Below are 22,528 nucleotides of genomic sequence, written 5' to 3'. Positions count from 1 at the left end.
GCTAATTGTGTTAAAATTGCATCAGCAGTTTGCCTACTCTTCTTCACAAAGATTAAAAATTTGCTAGGGGATGGCAAGTACCCTAAACTTGTAGAAGACATAAGCAATAGATGTGATATATGTAAGAAATAGAGAAGGACACTGTCGCGGTCTGTAGTAAGTCTACCCTTAGCGAGGGATTTCAATTTCCAAAGTTGTGGTGATGGATTTAAAGGTACAGGATAAAGAAAAGAACATTCTTATTTTATATTTCGTAGATTTGGCCACAAGGGTTAGCCAGTCGACGATCATACACAGTAAAGAAAATAATTGTGGATCAAGTAATGGAAAAGTGGATAGGGACTGGATTGGGACCACCGGCAAAATTCCTCACTGATAATGTGGGGGGGGGGGGGGGGGGGGGGGGGGACGTGCTAACGATGAGTTTCAGGATATGCGCAAAAACTTAAATAAAATCGTTATGAATATAGCAACGGAAAGCCCTTTTAGTAACAGTGTGTGTGAAAGGAATCACGCGGTGATAGATGAGATGCTTCGTAAAATATTGGTAGATAGACCAAACTGTAAATTAACATCAGCTCTAGCATGGGTTGTCCACACCAAGAGTTCACTGCAAATGGTTGGGGGCTGTAGTCCATATTAGTTAGTTTTTGGTAGAACCCCAAAAATTCCTTTAGTCTCGAGTGATCAGCCCCCAGCTTGGGAGGGAACCACCATTAGTTGTACCTTTTCTGAACATTTGAATGCACTACACGAGGGTAGAAGAGCGTTCCTTAAAGCCGAAGTTTCAGAAAGAATTCGGCGAGCTCTAAGACACGATGTATGACCATCAAAGTATTTTCAATCAGGGAGACAGGATATACTATAAACGAGAAGGAATTAATGAGTGGAAAGGCCCAGGAAAGATTGTAGGTAAAGATGGTAAAACAGTTATTTTATAACGTGGGAACCAGACTATTCAGGTACACTCATTAAGGTTAGTTGGAGCAGACTACAAATTTGCAGGTTCAGAAACTGTTGTATGAAGGGATGAGGAACCATGCACTTCTCATACGCATATGTTGCATGATTGTGAGGACCAAGTAGCTGAAGTTGACAGGATATCTGAAGACGGAGACTAATTTGGATGAACAAGATGAGGTGATTTATCCCAGAGGGCAACTGCTGAAAGTTGGCACTAAAGATACATACTTGCCAGAAGGGGCCAGTCAATGGCAGGATGCAATGATTGTAGGTAGAGCAGGGAAATGTATGAGATAAATGACAGGAGGTTAAGCCTATTGATTGGGAACATGAAGTACAGAAACAGAAGGCATGGAAACGCAGTATCAGTTCAGACAGTGGCTCTGGGAGTGAACGTGCCTCTAGGAAGAGATCGCAAACTGTTGAAAGAACATTGATAAACAGGAGAGGGCGATCAAACAGTAAAAGTCTGGAGCATGATAGAAGGCAGAATAGAGGGTGTAGCTTAACAAGGAATATGGCTCAGACTGGTAATGTTACAAGAAACAAGCCCATGTAATCAAGAAGTCTTTGAATAAATTATACGATAAATTAATAAAGGATGCCAAATAGCAAGATTTGCATAGTTGGAAAGAATTTTGTGTATACACAGAGCCGCCAGATCAGGGACAACCAGTTCAGTCTTATAGATAGATATGCACAGAAAAGGTACTTCCTGATGGGATTTATAAAGCTAAAGCCAGGCTAGTGGCGTGAGAGTTTGAAGAAAAATTGGGTGACCGGGATGTAAGAGTAGATTCACCTACGGCAGGAAAAGTTATGCTGAAGATCTTTTTAGCTCTATTAGCTACAAATGCCTGGGATTATTATTCCATTGATATTTTAGCTGCCTTTTTGCAGGGACATCAACTTCAAAGGGAAATTTTTCTCCGTCCACTGAAAGAGGCGCCAAACACAGAAGGGACTGTTTGGAAGCTAGCTAAATGCGTATATGGTTTAATAATGCCTCCAGAGTTTGGTATTTCTCAGTGAGGTCAGTTTTGTTAGAGTTGGGCTGTCTTCAGTTGGAAGCAGACCTGGTAATTTTTTTTGGCACCATGGAGGGATACTTGCAGGCATTTTTATGATGCATGTAGATGATTTTTTTGTGGGGTATATTTTTTAAAACAATTCTTGCAAGGCGGGGGGATCTCACAGTTTGGCCATCTTTTAGGCTGTCACAAATTTGAAAACGGTTGTCATTAATGGGCTCAGGACAGAGTTTAAAATTGGAAGTAAAGCTTTGGGTGCACTTAAATACATTGGATTGGAAATCAGGCAGAGTGATCACACATCCTTTTACATCAGCAATCCTACTTGGAGAACATTAGTTCTGTTGCAGTTAGTCATGATAGGGCCTCCCGGAAAGGTACAGGAGCTTCTGAAACGGAAAAAGAGGAACTCAGAATTCTAATTGGGCAACCCAATTGGCTAGGCAAACAAACAAGGCTGGATGTCAGTTTTGACGTTTTGGAATTGAGCACTAAAATGAATGATCCCAAGGTTGAAGAAATCATTCAGGCAAACAAAACATTTACAAAATTAAAAGTGGAGCAATGTGTTTTGAAATTCCCTTCTTTGGGTGATCTTATAAAAATGGAACTGTGTTTCATGAGGCATCTTATGCAAATCTATGTGATGGATTTTCACATGCAGGAGGATTTATCATATTTCTCATGGTAGTGGGGGGAAAGGCACATGTTGCTCTTTGGCATGGGAATCTATAAAGATATAAAGAGCTGTAAAAAATACATTGGCAGTGGAGACTCTCGCCCTTGTTTAGGCAGTGGATATGGAATTCTTTACATCAAAGATACTGGCAGAAATTTTAAATGGAAAAGGGTATTCAGGAATGGTACCTATCGAATGTCTTAAAAATAATACGTCACTTTGGGAAAATGTTCATTCTATGAAGTGTGTTAACGAGAAGAAATTGCGAATTGACACTACAAGCTTAAAACAGATGCTTGAGAATAAAGAGATTGTCAAGATCAAATGGATTGATAGCAGTTACCAATTATCTGACTGCTTTACCAAAAGAGGAGCGAGCTCCAAGAAGTTATTAAAGATCCTCAAAGAGGGACATCTTTTTCTTTAACAATACTGCTTTTGTGTGGACATTATCTGTCCATGTTTTCTCTTTTTTTAAGGAGGGGAATAAGGTGAATTTATTGAATGAAAAATATATTGTTTTTTTGTGATTATATAAATTTAAGGATTACTCTTTAAGAAGAGGGGAATCTGTTGGGGAAGGAAACAGTTAAAGGCATTCAATTGCTAATTATTAATTAACAACGTATGTGCCCATTTGGTTGTACAAAAGGGATAATGCTTGGCCTAAGTAGCCAAGTGGTTATGGTACTGGGTTTGTAACCCCAAGATCAAGAGTTCAAATCTCACAATGGCAAACTGTGAAACATGTAACTTCATCTGAAACAGATGGAAACAGGTTTGTACTCGAAAGAGTATCAAGAGTTCAAATCTCACAATGGCAAACTATGAAACAATGTAACTTCATCTGAAACAGATGGAAACAGGTTTACTCAAAAAAAAGAGTATCAAGAGTTCAAATCTCACAATGGCAAACTATGAAACAATGTAACTTCATCTGAAACAGATGGAAACAGGTTTACTCAAAAGAGTATCAAGAGTTCAAATCTCACAATGGCAAACTATGAAACAATGTAACTTCATCTGAAACAGATGGAAACAGGTTTACTCAAAAGAGTATCAAGAGTTCAAATCTCACAATGGCAAACTATGAAACAATGTAACTTCATCTGAAACAGATGGAAACAGGTTTACTCAAAAGAGTATCAAGAGTTCAAATCTCACAATGGCAAACTATGAAACAATGTAACTTCATCTGAAACAGATGGAAACAGGTTTACTCAAAAGAGTATCAAGAGTTCAAATCTCACAATGGCAAACTATGAAACAATGTAACTTCATCTGAAACAGATGGAAACAGGTTTACTCAAAAGAGTATCAAGAGTTCAAATCTCACAATGGCAAACTATGAAACAATGTAACTTCATCTGAATAGGAACAGATGGAAACGTGTTTGTACTTGAAAGAGTTACAAAAGGGATAACAGGTGAAACTAGTTCTGTCTGTAGAAAAAAAAACTCTATCCTAAGGAGTAAGTCTTGGTCTTTATTGCCTAACAGCTATTGGAGCTTAACATCTAAGAACCACAACCATCTTCCTTTTGTGCTAGGTATGACCCTAACCAGCAGAGAGTTTCCTCCTGATTCCCTAGTTTTGCTAGGGCTCCTTGATGCCATACTCGGTCAAATGCTGCCTTGGTGTCAAGGGCAATCACTCTCACCTCACCTGTGGGGTTCAGCTATTTTGTCCATGTTTGAACCAAGGCTGTAATAAGGTGAGAAACTTAGTGACCCTGGCAGAACCCAAACTGAGCATCAGTGAGCAGGTTATTGCTAGGCAAGTGCTGCTTGATAGCACCGTTGATGACCCCTTCCATCACTTTACTGATGACCGAGAGGAGACTGATGGGGCGGTAATTGCAGTGAAACCATACAATAACCACTTGGGAACCTTTTACATCCACTTGAAAGGGCTGACACAGTCCACAGTTTAACGTCTCATCTGAGAGACAACACCTTCAATAGTGCAGTCGCTCACTCCGCACTGCACTGGAGTGTCAGCTTGATTTTTGTTCTCATATCCTTGAATCCACCAACTTTCTGACTCGGAGGCAAATTGCTATCAACTGAACCATAGCTGATACACAGATATGACTGTGAACGACGGTCATGGAAATCAAATTGATTACCTCTAAAATCAAAAAGATTATAGAAGTAAAATAGTCTGCTGTTCTGATGCAAGTGCTAGGCCATACAGACTGAAGATCCTAAAATTAATTCCTAGATTGTGCTGAGTTGGTTGATCTATAGAGTTAGGTTGCAGATCAGCCATGATCTCATTGAAATGCAGAAGAGACTCAAAGGGCAAAATAGCCTCCTCCTGTTCCCATCCTGGCTGTTAGCCACTGCAATTAACTTCGAAAGCCCAGGCTAAAGAGGGGGAGATCTGTGACTATTCCCGTTCTCAATCACTATCCATGAACTAATGCTTTCAGGTGAGGAGGGCAAAATTGTGTGGAATAAAGGTGCTGCTGTCAGATGTTATCTCATCTCCTGGGTGATGTATTGGACTGTACAATATATCAGTATAACAAAAGCTAGAGGTGTCTCATTATTAGGGCTAACTTCAAGTTCACTCATGGAGTTTAGCAGCTCTGAAATCCTTCTTTGATTTACTGTCGTATAATTCATGAACCATCAGGCTATTATTTTAGAGATGCACGGCATATGTGCTTCAAAGGTGCATTCGCAGATTCTTGAAATACGTACCAGATCCTTTGCATTTAGAGACACATCATCCCACCAGGGGGAGACAAACTCATAGTCACAGTTCAAGATCCTGCTGTACATATACTGGTCTCCCCTTGCATCAAAAAATGGTTCAAACCCACAGAGTCTAGGAAAGATAACAAAATATACCTGACAGTGAATATTTTAATACAAAGTGAAATTCAAATGCAAATGTAATAATAAGGGCAAGTGATTTGTTGTGGTAGGTGTTATTGTTTACAAAACAACACCTCAAAATTTCAGAACTTAAACAAAAAAATCAGGGTGCACTCTCCAGGCCAGATCTTCCTCTTTTGCGTCTGGGCATAAGAACTTGGCCAAGCAAAAGCATATTTTGGCTCAAGCTGCGCACAAGTTCTGTCCATGAATTGTAACAGCAGAACCCAATGTTACCCATTATGAAATGTGGATATTCGACTAACCATAATGTTGGATGCCTCCTTAGAAGCACCCAAATCACAACATGTTATACTTTCAGTTGCATTGTGGAGTGATCAAGAGTAAGGGTACTCTGACTAACTGCACCTGACAAAGTAGCAACCATTATTGTGGGCCCTTGGTGCACCTACCTGGCAATGATTGCAGGAATCTTTCAATAGGGTCTGATTTGGCTGAGATACAGGTGCAGAGCTGGGCCAACTGCTGCACGGCCACATATGTAGACCGTGCAGCACTGGGTTGGCACATTCAGTGATACTAATGTTCAGCTGTGGCCTGAAACTTGACACTATCTCTATACAGGCATGCTGCAAGTTCACCTAAGGGAATGTTAATTGGAGTGGCAAATGGACCACTGTCATCACAAGCACCACCACTGCTTCAGCAGAACACATCAAATATTGGAAGGAAGGATTTATGAATGCTGGTTTGCTTCATGTAGGTGCACGAAAGGATTAGGCAGAGGAAAAACAACTGACAAAAATTCCTTTCTCTTTGTATGAAGTCAGAATAGAAGGGGGTGAATGCAAGAAGTATCTACCTTCATTTTGGCTTATTTACACCAAAATAAAATAGCAGTCATTTTAAAAGCGGAGCCTGAAAAATTTCTGAAATTTGCAAAAGACATATCACTTTTAAAAAGTGTCATTACATTTTCACATTTGCTAAAACAGCTTTAACAGCAGGTTACCACAATTTATGCATTATCTCATCAGCTTTAGAATAATTCAGCTAAGAAGATGGCTACAGTTAATAATGCCAGCAGTTCAAATTAGTGCCAGCATGAAACCAAGCCCCAAGGTTGGTTTGCTTGGTGTTATCTCAGTTTTGGCATCCATAATTTTGACAAAACATATTTTGTATTAGTGGCGAGGGCCCAAGTTCCTTACAACAGTATAACCATGGCACAGCTAACTGTGTAACCATTTTTGAAGCACACTTACAAGATGTAAGTTATGACTCCAACAGACCACATATCCACCTCCGGCCCATAGGTGCAACCTCGCAGAATCTCAGGTGCTGAAATAAAATGGAAAATAATACAAAGGCATTAATATCTTAGGCATTAAATACATATTGTTAAGCCTCAGAAATAAAAACAGAAAATGTTGGAAATATTCAGCAGGTCTGGCGGCATCTGTGGAGAGAGAAACAGAGTTAACAAGTTAGTGACTCTTTGTTAAAACTGGGAATACTTAGAGATTTATCAATTTTTAAGTAAGCCACGGAAAGGGACAGGGGAGGAAAGAACAAAAGGGAAGATCTGTGATAGGTTGGAAGGCAGGAGAGGTTAAATAATAAAAGGGATGATGGGGCAAGGCAATAGGAGATGTCAATGAGACAAGTAAAGAAACAAAGGATGGGTTTAGAGATGTAAATGGGAATAGCAGAATCAGTTCAAACAACTGTATAAGAACTGTACCATCTCCAAGTACTCCCTGTTTTGACGAAAGGTCATTGATTTGAAACATTGGGCGGAGTCTTCTGCACTTAGTCCCTGCCAGAATACGGAACCATTTGCGGGTCAGGAATCCATTTTACTGGTTGGTGAGGAATACATAGCAAGATACCGTGGATGCTGGAAATCTGAAAGACAAACAGTAAATGCTGGAAATACTTAGCAGGTCTGGCAGCATCTATGGAGGGAAACAGAGTCAACGTTTCAGGTCAGCGATCTTTCATCAGAACTGGGAAAAGTTAGAAATGTAATTGGTTTTGAGCTAGTGAAATCGGGGAGGGTGGGACGAATAAAAGAGAAAATCTGTGATAGGGTGGATGGTAGGAGGAATTAAATAACAAAAGGTTTCATGATGCAAGGCCAAAGGCAGTGGTAATGGGACAAGTAGAGGAAAAAAGGATGTGCCCAGAGGAGGTGTAAATGGCAGGATCCTGAATAATTGCTGGTTGAAAGCAAACAAAAAGGAAAATAGAGCAATTAGCAAGTAAAAATACAAACCAGCAAAGAAAAGGGAAATAAAATGGAGGCAGAGGTTAGATCTGGAGGTGACGGAAATGTTGGAGAATGATCTGTTCAATATGGAGATTAGTGGGGTGGAAGGTGAGGACAAAGGGAACCTCATCTTGATTCTGGGAGCAAAGAAAAGGGGTGAGAGCAGTGATGCATGAAATAGAATGGACATGCTCGAGGGCCCTGTCAACCATGGTGGGGGAAGGTGGACACTTCAGTTGAGGGATAAGGAAGCACTAGTGTGGAAGGCCGCATTGCCTGAACAGATGATACGGAGATGGAGAAACTGGAAGAATAGAATGGAGACCTTACGGGAAGCAGGATATGAGAAAGTGCCACGGTAGATCTGGGAGTCAATGGGGGGCTTATAATGAATGTTGGTTCATAGCCCATCTCCGGGAATGAAGACAGAGAAGTCAAGGAAAGAAGAGTGGAGATAGACAATGTAAAGACAAGAGAACAGTGGAAATTGGAAGCAGAGTGGATGACTTTTTTCATTTTTGAGCAAGAGCCTTAAACACCACTGGTAGAGTCAACAATGTACTGGAAAAAGAGGTGAGGGAGTGGACCTGAGTAGGAGTGGAACAAAAAATGTTCTACATAACCCACAAAAAGGCAGGTATAACTAGGACCCATGTGGGGATCTATAGCAACACCTTTTATTAAGAGGAAGTGAGTGGAGTTGAAGAATTTATTCAATGGAGAACAGTTTCAGCCGGGTGGAGGAGGGTGATGGGGGACTGGTTGGGCCTATGTTCAAAGAAGAAGGGGAAAGCTCTTGGAGTGACCTGGGAGGAGATGAAGGTATGGAGGGGTTGGACAACCATGGTGATAAGGAAACAGCCAGAGCAGGAAACTGGAAACTGTTAAAGTAGTGGAGAGCAATGGAAGAGACATGTATGTTGGTGGGAAGAGGCTGAACAAGAGGGCAAAAATAGACTAAAGATAGAAAGAAAGTCAGTGGGGGCAGGAACAGTTGAAACAATGGACAGGATTTTCCCTTTGGACCTTGGGACCTCATAAGTTAGGGTGAAACAGGAGTCAGACATCCACACTTTGTAGGAAACAGTCACCCAGCAGTGATGTTTCCCGAATTGGCCAGTAAGTAATTGAACTCTGATGCGTATTTTTAAAAATTCATTCTCCAGATGTGGGTGGTACTGGAATGGCCAGCATTTATTATCCACCCCTAAACAGCTGAGTAGCTTACCACTTCAGAAGGCAGTTCAGAGTCAACCACCTGGGACTTGACTCATATATGGTATAGTCCAGACCAAGCAAGGAAGTCAGGTTTCCATCCACAAAGGACATTAATGAAAGGTTGGATTTTTACAATAGCTTCATGATCACTTTTACTGAAAATGGATTTTTATTTCCAGTTTTTTAAAATCTGCATTCAAATTCCCAAACTGCCATGATGGGATTAGAACTCAAATTCTCATAATTACTAGAGTAGTAACTAATCACTAGGTAACAGTATCCATTCATCGCATTAGTGTTGAACTAAGTTAACTTCTAGAAGTCACAAGAGAGCAGTCCAGTGATGACCTCCTACTGAAATCAGAGTTGTAAATCATCGCCTTCAGCTTGTGTCCAAGGAACACTCTGGGCAGAATTTAATGTTGGTGACTGGGGTCTCGCTCCCCGGCTAAAGAGCCAGCAGGAGCCCTGCATTGTCTCCGTTGGGGTAGGCCTGTCACTTAACTGACCAGCGTTGGACCTTCCCTGGGATTTAGGAACATCGGCTGAAATCCCATTCCCCCACCACCCGCCTCGAGCACTGTCAAATAATCAGAGGCCGGCAGCTATCAGTTCCAACGGGGGCAGTGGCTGCTGTTGGTAATGGAACTACCGGAGGCCTAGGATTGATGAGGGACCCAGACCACAGGTGAGTGAGGGCGGGATAGGGTCACGAGGAGGGAGTCAGAAGAAAAGGCAGAGGGGTGGCTCTCAGCAGGGACCCTCCTTCCCAGTGCCATGTCCCTTGATAAGGCATGACCCCCCCTGCCACTGAAAGCCTGCAAGCGAACCAGGCAGGGTTTCTTTTTGAGCTCCCCGCGTGGCAACTCCCTACCTGCTGCTCATTGGTTATCAGCAGTGGCAGGATGAGGCCCTTAAGTGGGCATTAAGTGGCACCCTCCCTCCTGATTAAATGCCCCCCCCGCCTCCAAACTCACCACCTGGATGGACATTAAATTCTGCCCTCTGTTTCTAAGCAGAAAGTAGAGGAAAAAGCAGTAGAGATTCACAATGCGGTGATTCTGCTCCCTTTCCATTACCCAAAGATTTCCATTATCTGCAGCTTAGGCGTCGTGGCTTTGCCCAAATCAGGCAAAACACTGCAAATGAGACTACAGGAATATAACTTCTCATCCCACGTTGGATCATTGGGTGGGTCTTCATGTGGAGGCTGGCTTTAGGCTACTCACTGCTCAGATTGGAGAATCTGAGCAAAGGCAGCCAGCAATTACATGGAGATTGGTAAAAGCCTAGTACCTCTTTTTTCAGCTACCTGGCACCATCTGCTGGTCTACAGAATTTCCAGCTACTGTTCTTGGACTGCACCCAAAAGCCTCATGACTGCTAACAACCATTGCTACTGCCGGAGTCCTGACATGCCTGCAGCAGTATCTGGCTTTTCTCTCCCAATTCCAGATGATGTTCTTGCTAGGAGTGCAGAATGGGATTGTCTGATCTAATTAACTGAGCTGAATTAAGAAGTACAGATTCAGGTCATCGAATACAATGCATTATGCCTGACTAATGTCAGGAACCTGGCTAGGGGAAACTGGAGGAAAATTTCCCCTACTGTTTTGACCAGTTCCTGTAGTATGTTATCCAGCTGTGGAAAAGTGACCCATCACTTATTGTGTGGAATTGAACTCGAGATGTCATTGATGTTCAAGGCTTATCAGATAAAATTAACAAAATCTAGAGTATAGTAGAGTATGGGTCTAATGATTCGGAACACTGGCCTGCTCTTCCCACAGATAAAAACATTTTTTTATAAAATACTGCGATGGTGGCAGTAAATAAAAAATGAGCAGCGGGAAATCTATTACTGTGGCACCCTTTAATTAGAAGACAACAATCTTAAAAATGTGCTGTAGGAGATTCTTTTTTATTATAGTGTTGCAGATACTGACAGAATACTTTATATGTTCCGCTTGCTCCATATATCTGAAATGAGCAGAGAGGATAACAGGAATAAATTTATCCCCATTTGCTAATTTCAAAATCTTGACATGAGCTCAGGCTGAGAGAGATAGACAATGCTAAAGCCCATTTCTACTGAGGGCTGTTTGATTCATCTTTACAGTCTTGTTTATAATCTTCTTTTCTGTTACAATGGTTGTTAACTGTGACAGGAAAGAGATTACAGTGAAGGCAGCACATCTGACACGTCCCCTCACAAAAACAGGTCACTTGACATTGCTCCATCTGTGATTGTCTCACACCTCCTAGAGATGTAACTGAAAATGAGATATACAAAGACCAATCACAGCATTTTGGATTTTTACTTCAGCTCTTGGAAGATCCAAAAATACCTTGAGTCATTGAGAATCCTTCACACAAATACATTTACTCAGGCATTTTGCTTTTGTTAACAGAGCTATTATTTAAGTTTCAATAAATGGGAGTAGTGACATGGTTGCAATGGGAGTTGGTATCTAGGTATGGTTTGAATGGGGGAGAATTGAGAAGAAATGGGAGAGGTTCAGAGTGTCAGTTCTATGTGAGAATGATGTCGCAGGAGAAGCTCAAGACTAATGAGTGGATTTTGAACTAAATCTTGTGTTTATTCTTCCAAGGAAATAATTGCAGGGCAATATTTAGCTCATTGTCAGTGGGTAGGAGCACCAAGGTGAGAATAGCCTCCCAGTGGCTTTCAGATCTGCTGATTGGCGTGGGTAGAGTAGTGACTTGAAACCTACTTGGAACAGGCCATGGACCAGTCAGTCGGTGGGGATGGAGCACTGGCATGGAAAAGTACATGTACAGTCCATTTCATGAGCTGACTGGTAGGGGAGGCATTTCACTGAAGCCAAAAAAGTAGCCAATGAGTGGGTGCTCAGAGCAGAGGAGGTACATGGCAAACCTGTGGGAGAGAAAAGATAGCAGGATTGCAAATGGGGACTGAAACATTGCAATGGCAGCAGAGTGGACCCTATATGGGAACCTCACTAGTCTTCTGAAGCATCAGGGAGAAGCTGAAACAGTGAAGGAAGAAAGATGGGAAAATTTTAATTAAAAAAATAGTTAAAGAAAGATGAAGGTCTACAGATAACCTTTACAAACCATGTGAATATATGTGATATGTCTGGTAAGATGTGGCATTTTGCATGACATGAAATGTGCACACTTTTACAATGGAATTTCCTGTAAGAAGAGATTTAAATAAGAGTTTAGAATGGAATGCACTTGAGTTTCCCTCTGCTGCTTCAGAAGACCAGTGAGGAAATGCAGCTCCTTCCCAATGTTTCAGCATCCTTCTCTTAATTTCTATCCTATCTGGAACATGCCTTCTCTCATCTGACCTGTTCCCTTGACCCTATTCCTACCAAACTGTTGACTAACCAGCTTCCCTTCCTGGCTCCCACATTAGCTGATATTGGGTGTTAACAATTCCTTTTCCTCAGGTACTGTCCCCCACCTCTTCAATCTGCCACCATCACATACCTCCTCCAAAAAAAATACTCCCTCTGTCGTTGCAAAAAACTGCCCCATTCCCAACTGCCCTTCTCTTGAAAGTCCTTGAACATGTTGTTGCCTCCCAAATTCGTGCCCACTTTTTCTGCAGCTCCATGATTGCAACTTTTCACTCAGGTCTCCAACCCGTCACAGCACGGAAACAGTCCCAATTAAAGTCACAAACGACATCTTTTGTGACTGTGACCAGTTTCTCCTCATGCTTCTCAACTTGTGTGCAACCTTTGACACAGTTAACTACACTATCCTCCCCCAACACCTCTACTCCGTCATCTACCTGGGTGGGACTGCTGTTCCTGGGTCCATTCCTATCTTTCTAGTTATAGCCAGAGAATCATCCACAATGGCTTCTCTCCCTGTTCCTGCATCACTACCTCTGGAGTCTCAAAGATCTATCCTTGGACCCCTCCTATTTTTCATCTACATGCTGTCCAACATACACAACATCAACTTACACATAAACACTGAGGACATTCAGATTACCTCATCACCATCTCTCTTGACCCCTCCACTGCCTCTGATTTGTCAGGTTGCTTATCTGACATCCAGTACTAGATGTGCAGAAGTTTTCTTTAACTAAATATTGAGGAGACATAAACCATTGTCTTTGCTCTCCATTATAAGCTCTGTACGTTAGGCACCTACACCATCTCTCTCCCTGATCACTGTCCGAGGCTGAATCAGATATTGGAATCTTGGCATCCTATGTGACCCCAAAATGAGCTCCTGATCCCATATACACTCAGTCACCAAGACAGCCTACTCCCGCCTTCATAACATCACCCATCTCAGTCCCTGCCTCAAGTCATCTGCAGTTGCTGTTTATTACTAAGGAAATTAAGGGATTTGGGGATAATGTGCGAAGGTAGAATCGATTTAGAAGATCAGCAATGATTATATTGTATGATGGAGCTGGTTAGAAGGGTCGAATGGCCTACTTCTGCTCCTACTTCTTATGTTTTGCATGTTCTTAGGAAAGCCTCATTCATGCCTTTGTTACTTACAGACCTCACTATTCCAGTCCTCTCCTGGTCAGCCTCCCATCTTCCAACCTCCTTACACTTGAGCTCATCAAAGCTCTGCTACCATATCCTAACTTGCACCAAGTCCTATTCACCCATTACCTCTGTGCTAGTTGTCCTACATTGGATACCCATCTGGAAGTGCCTCAATTTTAAAATTCTGATTATTCTTTTAAAATTGATCCATATGGACAACCCTTGGAAATCTTTGCGCTTCTACAACTCTGGCCTCTTGTGCATTCCCACTTTTTCTTGTCTTAAGCTGCCTAAGCCCTATGGTCTAGGATTCCCTGCTCAAACCTCTCCACCTTGTTAGTACTCTTTCCTCCTTTAAGACGCTCCTTGAAATCTAGCTCTTTGACTAAGTTTTTGGTCACTTGCCTTGATATCTCCCTATGTGGCTTGGTGTCAAATATTATTTGATAACACTACTATGAAACCTTGGAACTATTTATGTTACACTTTAGCTCCTGATGCCAATTGGCCAGATGCCAGGAACAGTTGCACATGTGCACTCAGCTAACACCGCATCTGCTGGTGCATGTACAGTCTTCCATCGCTCATGCCATTGGTATGCATCGTCAACGGGTGCGAGTACTGGTTTGCGCCTGCATGAGAAGTGACATCACTCGCTCAGCTACTCTCTCCGGCATGCCCTGGTCATCACTGGCCCACTCCCTCTACTGTTCCCAACCTTTGTGGCCCTATGCCGAGATCTCACTGGCTCTCTCTCAAGCACCTGCAATGCGGTGCACACATCTCCGACTGTTGGAAGCTGCGGTCTGTTCGGCACTGATGATGATCAGTTATTTCAGGGTGCCAAAATAACACTGCATCTCATTACATGCATGCCTATCTAGATATCTTTCACACCACAATCAGCTTTTAAAAGATTCTAATGCAGGAAATTATATAGTGTAAGCACATGTGAACATGTCTGCAGTCTGGGAATTAATAATGCACAGCAAAGTGTAACCATGTAGGCAGAGTTTATTGACTGCTATTTGGGTTGCTTATACTGGGGCTAACATGGCACTCTAATCTGGAAAGAATTCCATAAATCTGCTTCAGCTTTTCTACACAGCAGCTGTATTTTAATAATTAGAGCTCTTCAGTTGCTGGCTTTGATGTCACAGGCAGTGCAACTACATGTACAGGAAGTGCACCCTCTGCAGATGTGGCATCACCAAACTCAGCCAGTATGTTCAGGCATCCTATATCTAAAATCCACCTAGCTGTAAAACATATAACAATAACTTGCATATAAAATGCAAGTACTTGTATGCCATATAGCTAGCTGGATGGATTTTAATTAGATATAGGAAGCGACATAGATATGATAATAGCAGTGTGCACATCTTAAGGTAGAATTCAATTACAAGAATTTGGGTGAACCAAATCAGCTGCAAGAATAAAATTCAGGCCTTTTATGAGTAGACGTGATAGAGTTGTAAAACTGAGAGACTCCCTTAAATGTCTGGGAATAAAAACTGATACCACTTACATTACCTTATTTTTACATTTATTTTTACCATTAAGCAACAAAGGTGGCATACATGAACTAATCACAAGGTGAAGAATATAATTTTGATCATTTAGCTCATTCATGCAGAAAAAACATGAACGGGCTGCCGCAACAACACAGCATTTCGGTGTTCCTTAAATGACTCCAAGGCCTTTGACTCCAATTACCCTAATTGAATGTCTGCTCCAAGTATTCATCACTATTTGTATGAAAAAAAGTCTTCCTGATATAAACTTAATATTGCGATCACCATCTTGGACCTGTACCCTTTATGGTTAATAAGAAAACGAAAGGCTTGTAGTTATATCAAGCCATGTGATTGGAACAACAGCATTAATGTTAGGCACACTGTTAAGCCCTGATTTTAACCACCATTGCCGACCAGTAAGTGGCATACAGAGAGTTAGATCCTTACCTAATCATACCTTGCTGGCCTCATACCACACAATATTTTAATAGGCATTCTTGCACCAGGCAGACAAGGGCCTTGTTGAAATTCAAATATCAGGGTACAATGACATAATTTGGATCCTGACTATATCTTAACTGTGGACAGCTGTTTTTGGCACCCAGTGCCAGCCGTGCCAGGAGCACTGGGAACAAAGGTGCCTCAGAAGAGCAGTAAAAATGTAAGTAATTTTTAAAAATGGTTTCTCTTCGGCCTGAGGGCAGAAAGAGTGCTCTTCTAGGCCCCACATGCAAACATAGGCCTCAGGCTTTTCTTCTCTTACAGCAATTGTCCACCATCCCCCCTCTCATCTTTGATCTGACTGCTAGGGACTGCTCCAATGGATGTCCAGTCAGTTTCCTGCCAAGCTTGCAAGCCTGTAATCTATGGTACTGGGTTTGGGTAGGAGTTGAGCCTGGTCCATTTAAGCAAGGCTTGGGAACTAAAATGATCCAGGCCTCAAAGGATGAGCCTTATGCTCCCCCAAACCCGCTCCATGCTTGCCTTTCTCTCCCCAGCAGTTAAAATCTGGGCTTTAGTGATAGATTATTTAGTTTGAAATATGTATAACAGAAGTTATCACAGCAGCAAGAGTGAGTTATCACTTTCTTAGGAGTAAATCAGCAAAGTGATGGAAGGTATTGTCGACAGTGCTATCCAGTGGCATTTACACAGAATGACTGCCCTTGACAGCAAGGCAGCATTTGACTGAGTGTGACATCAAGGAGCCCAAGCAAAACTGAAGTCAATGGGAATTGGGGAAAACCTCTCCATTGGTTGGAGTCAACCTAGCACAAAGGAAGATGGTTGTGGTTATTGGAGATCAATCATCTTAGTCCCAGGACATCACTGCATGAGTTCCTCAGGGTGGTGTCCTAGGCCCAACCATCTTCAGCTGCTTCATTAATGATCTTCCCTCCATCATAAAGTTGGAAGTGGGGATGTTTGCTGATTGCACGATGTTCAGCACCATTTGTGATTCCTCAGATACTAAAGAGGTCCGTACCCATATGTAGCAAGACCTGGACAATACTCAGGGTTGGGCTGATAAGTGGCAAGTAACATTTGTGCCACTTATACAAAAAAACCACGCAATGACCATCTCCAATAAGAGAGAATCAACTTCCCTTGACATTCAATGGCATTACCATCGCTGAATCCATCACTATATACATCCTGGGGGTCGCCATTGACCAGCCATCTAAATACTGTGGCTACAACAGCAGGTCAAAGGCTAGGAATTCTGTGGCGACTAAATCACCTCCTGACTCCCAAAGCCTGTCCACCACCTACAAGGCACAGGAGTGTGATGCAATACTCTCCACTTGCCTGGATGAGTGCAGCTCCAACAATACTCAAGATGCTGGACACCAGCATGCAAAGCAGCCCGCTTGATTGGCACCCCATCCACCACATTCAACATTCATTCCCTCCACCGCTGATGCACAGTGGCAGCAGTGTGTATCATCTAAAAAATTAACAACAGTAACTCACCAAGCTTCCCTCGACAGCACCTCCCAAACCTGCAACCTCTTCCACCTAGAAGGGCAAGGGCAGCAGATGCATGGGAACACCTGTATGTTTTCCACCAAGTCACACTACATCCCAACTTGGAATTATATCGCTGTTCCTTCAGTTTCACTGGGTCAAAATCTTTGAGCTCCCTTCCTAACAGCACTGTTGGTGTTCCTACAACACATGGATTGCAGTAGTTCAAGAAGGCAACTCACCACCACCTTCTCTAGGGCAATTAAGGATGGGTAATGAATGCTGGTCTAGCCAGCGTTGCCTGCGTCTCGTGAACAAATAATTTTTTGAAAGCTCATCAGTTTCAGCAGACTTTGCATAAGTTAAACCAATGCCTGGATTTTCCAGATACTAAAAGATATGTTCTGCTGTGGGACAGAATGCTGGTTATGTTGCTGCATTTGAATCAATTTTATAAGAAACACTGGTACACTTGTCGCTATTCAGTAATCACTTAGGTATTACTTTGATTATTAGTCTCATGGGAATATTCCAGTATCATTGTGAAAATGTAACTTGCTCCCATGGAATAAATTAGAAAGTGAGCACGTCACTCTCCCCACGATTTGCTTGCTTCCCTCTGTCCTAACAAACAGCACTCAATTCAGAGGAAGCCTTTCTGTCGTAAGGACATATGTTTTTTATAGTTTGTGTTCCTCAGGTATTTTTGCATTAAAATGTCATAGCTTTCATTAGACATTCAATGAAATCCTGTCCACTTACCACAATATCCAGGAGTCCCACAAACTGTCTTCATGGTAACCTGCTCATTCACAATTTTGGACAGACCAAAGTCAGCTAAAATAACAAGAAAGATAGAGTAGGATCTTGGTGCATTAGCAGTTTGTACAATGTCTTTGTGCTTGTTGTTATTGTAAAAACAAGGGGTTTGTGTCACTGTCTATAAAAATTATTGTTAGGTATCATCAGTGCTGACAAACCAACATTGAAGTGCCCAACAGCCCAGTGACCTGTGCACCTACTTTAATAATTGCTTTTTGGCGCAGTAGAAAGGTACAAGTAACTCCATGTCAGAGATAGCACTTTGTTGCTAAGGGCAACAGCACAGTTTTAAAAAGTCAGTGAATAATTTAGTTATAACTGAAAAATCTCTACATGGTTAAGAAAATCCAGAAAGAATAGAGAGGAAACATACTTCTAATCTTGACAGTTCTTTTTGCAGAATGGTGTCTTATCATGATAGGGCCACAGTTAGGAATAAAGAAACTAACTACACATGCTGAAAATATGAAATAAAAATTGAAACTATTGGAAATACACAACAGGTTATTCAGTTTATGAAAAGAGGAAGCACTTTGGGTAGATATCCAAGAGCTAATTTTCTCAGTCGCTGAGAGCATGCACACTGGAACATTAGATTTTCTTTGTCAGAATGTCATTGATGTGAAAAAGGAGTCTGAACCCAAAACATTTGTTTGTCTTCTCTTTTCAAATGCTGTCTATAGTATTTTGTATTTTTATTTTTAAAAAATGGGAGTGTTTTTAACAAATCTTCAATGATGTGATAGAAACAGGATTTAGTTCCCTTGAGTGGGGGGGGGGGGGGGTCCCCTTGCCCCATCAGTTGGAGAACCGGTGGGAGTCCCACACTGCTTCCATAGGAGAGGTCTAACATGATTTAACCTGGCCAACATTGGGCCGTCCATGGGAGTTAGGATGCTGGGGTGGGAAATCCTGCTCCCTCAGGGATGCTGGCCAATCAGAGGCCGGCAGCTTTCCAACACCGGCAGTGTCACTGCAAGTGGTGGCGGCTAGTCCTGGAATCTTCGTTGGATCCCAGGGCACAGGTGAGTGGGACAGTGGGGTTCAGAAGCAAGGGCAGGGGAAGGCTTTCCGCAGGCACTCGCTTTCAAATGCTGTGTCCCTTTATCAGGCACTGAGTGTCTGACAATGAGGAACCTCCAACAAGGCTGCAGGCAAACCTGACAGGGTTTGCTGGGCAGCCTTCGGGAGACACTGGCAAGTTGTGTGACTCCCATTAAATCCCTGAGCCACCATTAAATTCCACTGGGCTTGAGGATAATTAGTGACAAGTGGCTCATTGATGAGCCTAACTGACATCTCGTTGCCAGTGCATATGATTTCCCACGTTGGGCCCTTCCTGCAGCCCCCATCCATTTTGACAGTTTTCCTGACGCTGGGAATCTGATGTGTGTACTCCTGCCTGATTCTCCTGCACACCCCACCATCATGCTTGCTTTGGTGGGCTGTATTAAATTCTGCCCAGAGAAGCTTAATTTAATTATGAGTATGCTTTAGGGAAACAAATTTCCTGTAGTAAGCCGTTTTCTCACAATTTTTATGATCTATTATCACAATAATTCCCGTAATTACATTAACACATCCAAAAATGGGATGCAGGGGTTTGCCAATGACTCATATAGTATATATACTATTGTAAGGTTACATTCCTGAAATGTTGGGCTGTATTTAATGGAGGCGACAAGGGTCTCGTCCACCGACTGGGGAGTCAGCGAGAGCCCTGCATCACCACTTTTTGGGAAGGCCTGCTGAATTAACTGGGCAGCTATGGGCCTTCTCCACGATCAAGAACCCTGGGAGTGGAAGTCCTGCATGGCAAGAGCTGCCAGCCTCGTCAATGCCCAGCAGTGCCACCTGGAGGCTGTGGTTGTTGCTGGTACTATACACACTTAAGGCCTAGGATCGCCAATGGACCTTGGCACAGGTGAGTGATGGCAGAAGAGGGGAGGGGTGTCAGCAGCTAGGGTAAGGGGGTGGCTCTCAGCAGCCTATCCCCTTCTCAATGCCGTGTCCCTCAATTAGGCATTGTGCCTTTGAATAAGGGACCTCCCTGGGAACCCGCAAGCAACCTCAACCAGGTTTGCTTTCAGGCTTCCTGAAATGGCATGTCCCCCTTCCACCACTGGGTGAATAACGATGGCAGCAGGTGAGGCCCTTAAGTGGGCATTAATTGTCCACTTAAAGGCCTCAATTGGTGAAGGGGTGGGAAGGCCATCCACTGGCCTTTCCACCATGGACTTAATTGGGGCAGTGGCAGGAGGAAGGTGGCAGGATTCCTACCCAGCACTCTCCTGACTGATTAAATGCCCCCCGCACCAAACCCGCCACTGGGTGGGGCATTAAATTCTGCTCGTTAACTCTATTTCTCTCTCCACAGATACTTCCAGATCTGTTGAGTATTTCCAGCATTTTCTGTTTTTGTTTAAGATTTCCAGCACCCGCAATATTTTGCTTATGACTTAGTGGGTAAAGACACCATCCAGTGTGGCACACAGAGTCCCAGATTTGATACTGGTTTATGATGAATCATGTGAATTCAGCTGATGCAGCATAATAACACCACAGTTAACCACAATACCACAATGCCCCAAGACCAAGAAGTCATTCCTGATTATTATCCAATGATTCCTACTAGAAAGTGCACACGTGTGTACGTTGAATGGAACCAGAATTGATCTTAGCTCCGATGCCTTCCATGATCGAACAACATGCTGTTGCTCAATGCCTCGGTTCACAATGAAAAATGGTCTCTTGGCCGAGATAAAGCATTTTTAAAAATAGTATGCTTGTTAAACATAAATGAAAGCTTCCTCTCTGCCATGGTTAGCAAAACTGTATACCCATTCTTAACAATTTTGTTGATACTTTCGCAATGCATAGAGGAAAGAGGAAACCTTTCACCATATTGCTAAGGAATTGTATAGTTTCTTCCAAACTCTAAGTAAGGCAAACCTTTAATTACTTATAATTAGTTTACTGTGAGGCTTACCTATTTTCAGTGGTGCCTCTGATGATAGATCTGCATATAGGAGGTTTTCTGGTTTGAGGTCTCGATGGACCACTCCATTCTCATGTAAGTACTGAAAGGATTTTGAGAAAAAAATCAGCAATTCACATTAACAAAACAACGGTACCCTAATTTTGCACTTGAAGAGGCTTTTGGCTAATGGCTGCTGGTCTTTGTTCCTGATCATGTAGTACATTGCAGTCTCTTCTGCTTGAGGCAGTTGTGCAATGACTGGTGACTACCAGTGTTATGGTATCATGGTTTACATTACAGATGAATTTTCCAGCACAGGCAGCAGCAGAGAATTCCACAGCAGTTGAAAATTACAAAGAGGACTTAAAAACAATTAGCTATTGAAAAGTCATGATTGCAATATGTTGGCAGAGCTCTCTCTTAAGATACCTGGTGCTGAGATTTTGCAATTTTTTTTGTCCCCATGTTTTTCGTATCACATCCATCTATTTATAAATAAACTCATTGCTTCACGGGAACGGAATTGGGGAGATTTTCCTGGATCTACTCATAGGCACGAAGGATTGCCTGATTATAGCAAATACCAAGATCAGGCAGCTTGGAAGAAATGCTTGATTTTCCTGCATTACTGTTGTGCTTAGGTGATCTAATGTAGTCAGTGCCAACCTTCCAAAGGGAAGATTTTTTAAAGTCAGAAACCTCTGCCAGCCCTTGCTCAACTCCCTCCCAATAGCATTCGTTTCTGGTCACATCACCTTCCTGAACACATCCCAACCAACTCCCCTCCCCCACCCCCACCCCCATTTTGTCATGTTTTGTTTTTATTACATGGGGTTGAAAGTGTTCCATAGTTCGGCTATTTTTTCATAAAATGCAAAGTCAGCTTGTGGTCTTGAGTATAGGCCAACCTGTTACAATAATTGTTTGAGACCATTTAAACTTATTCCGCATGAAGCCTTCAGAGAAATGAGACATTATGACTCTGTAAATTCTGACTCCTGCTCTAACTTTGGTGGTAACCTGCAGGAATGGCCATTGGCCTCCTTACGGGCTGGCTTAGAGGTTATCTTCATCAGGTTTCCCATACCTTTGGTATTCTTAATGATAAGGCTTATGGAGCTGTTACTTCTCATGTCATCTGGTATCTGCTAAACCACTGGTCATTATGGGGCCTGCTGAAAACAAGGTCTTATAGACACACCAACCAGCAGTCTTTAAACAGACTATTGGAGGCCTGCCCTTCACTAAAATGGGAAATTTTTTTAAAAATCAGAAACCTCCACCAGCCCTTGCTCAACTCCCAATAGCATTCATTTCTGGTCACTTTCCTTCCTGAACATATCCTCTCCTGATCACCCAGTGTGCCTACAAAACCAAATTTCTTTGTAAATTGTCACCATCAGGAGAGGGGCAGGGGAGGAAATCAGAAAAACATCAGCCTCCCAGCACAGCAATCTTTAAAAAAGTTACTAATAAAGTTCTGGGGTGAGGCTCAATTGAATTTCCATGTTTTTCTGACAAATTAGGGCAAAGTAACAACCAATTCCCTTGAATTGGAGTGAATTTAGACAAAAGTTTACAGAATCACAGAATTTTAATGGCACAAAAGGAGGCCATTCGGCCCATCGTGTCTGCACTGGCTCTCCAAATGAGCATTATGACCTAGTGCCATTTCCCTGCCCTTTCCCCGTACCTCTGCACCTTGTTTCTATTCAAGTAATCAT

The 22,528-nt window shown here is 42.4% G+C and overlaps 1 protein-coding gene across 1 annotated transcript in view; it reads right to left on the bottom strand.

Moving 5' to 3' along the window:
• LOC121287288 (calcium/calmodulin-dependent protein kinase type IV-like) overlaps nucleotides 1-22,528 on the bottom strand; it is a 182,334-nt gene that overhangs the window by 9,556 nt on the left and 150,250 nt on the right. The window contains exons 6-9 of the mRNA XM_041205024.1: nucleotides 20,814-20,904; nucleotides 17,765-17,839; nucleotides 6,785-6,860; nucleotides 5,382-5,508 (exon numbers count right to left, since the gene is read on the bottom strand). Coding sequence (XP_041060958.1) covers nucleotides 5,382-5,508; nucleotides 6,785-6,860; nucleotides 17,765-17,839; nucleotides 20,814-20,904 — 369 coding nt within the window. The remainder of the gene's footprint in view (nucleotides 1-5,381; nucleotides 5,509-6,784; nucleotides 6,861-17,764; nucleotides 17,840-20,813; nucleotides 20,905-22,528) is intronic.

Source organism: Carcharodon carcharias, chromosome 14, assembly GCF_017639515.1.
Source record: "Carcharodon carcharias isolate sCarCar2 chromosome 14, sCarCar2.pri, whole genome shotgun sequence".
Classification (NCBI taxonomy): domain Eukaryota; kingdom Metazoa; phylum Chordata; class Chondrichthyes; order Lamniformes; family Lamnidae; genus Carcharodon; species Carcharodon carcharias.
This window is presented reverse-complemented; position numbering and strand designations above follow the sequence as displayed.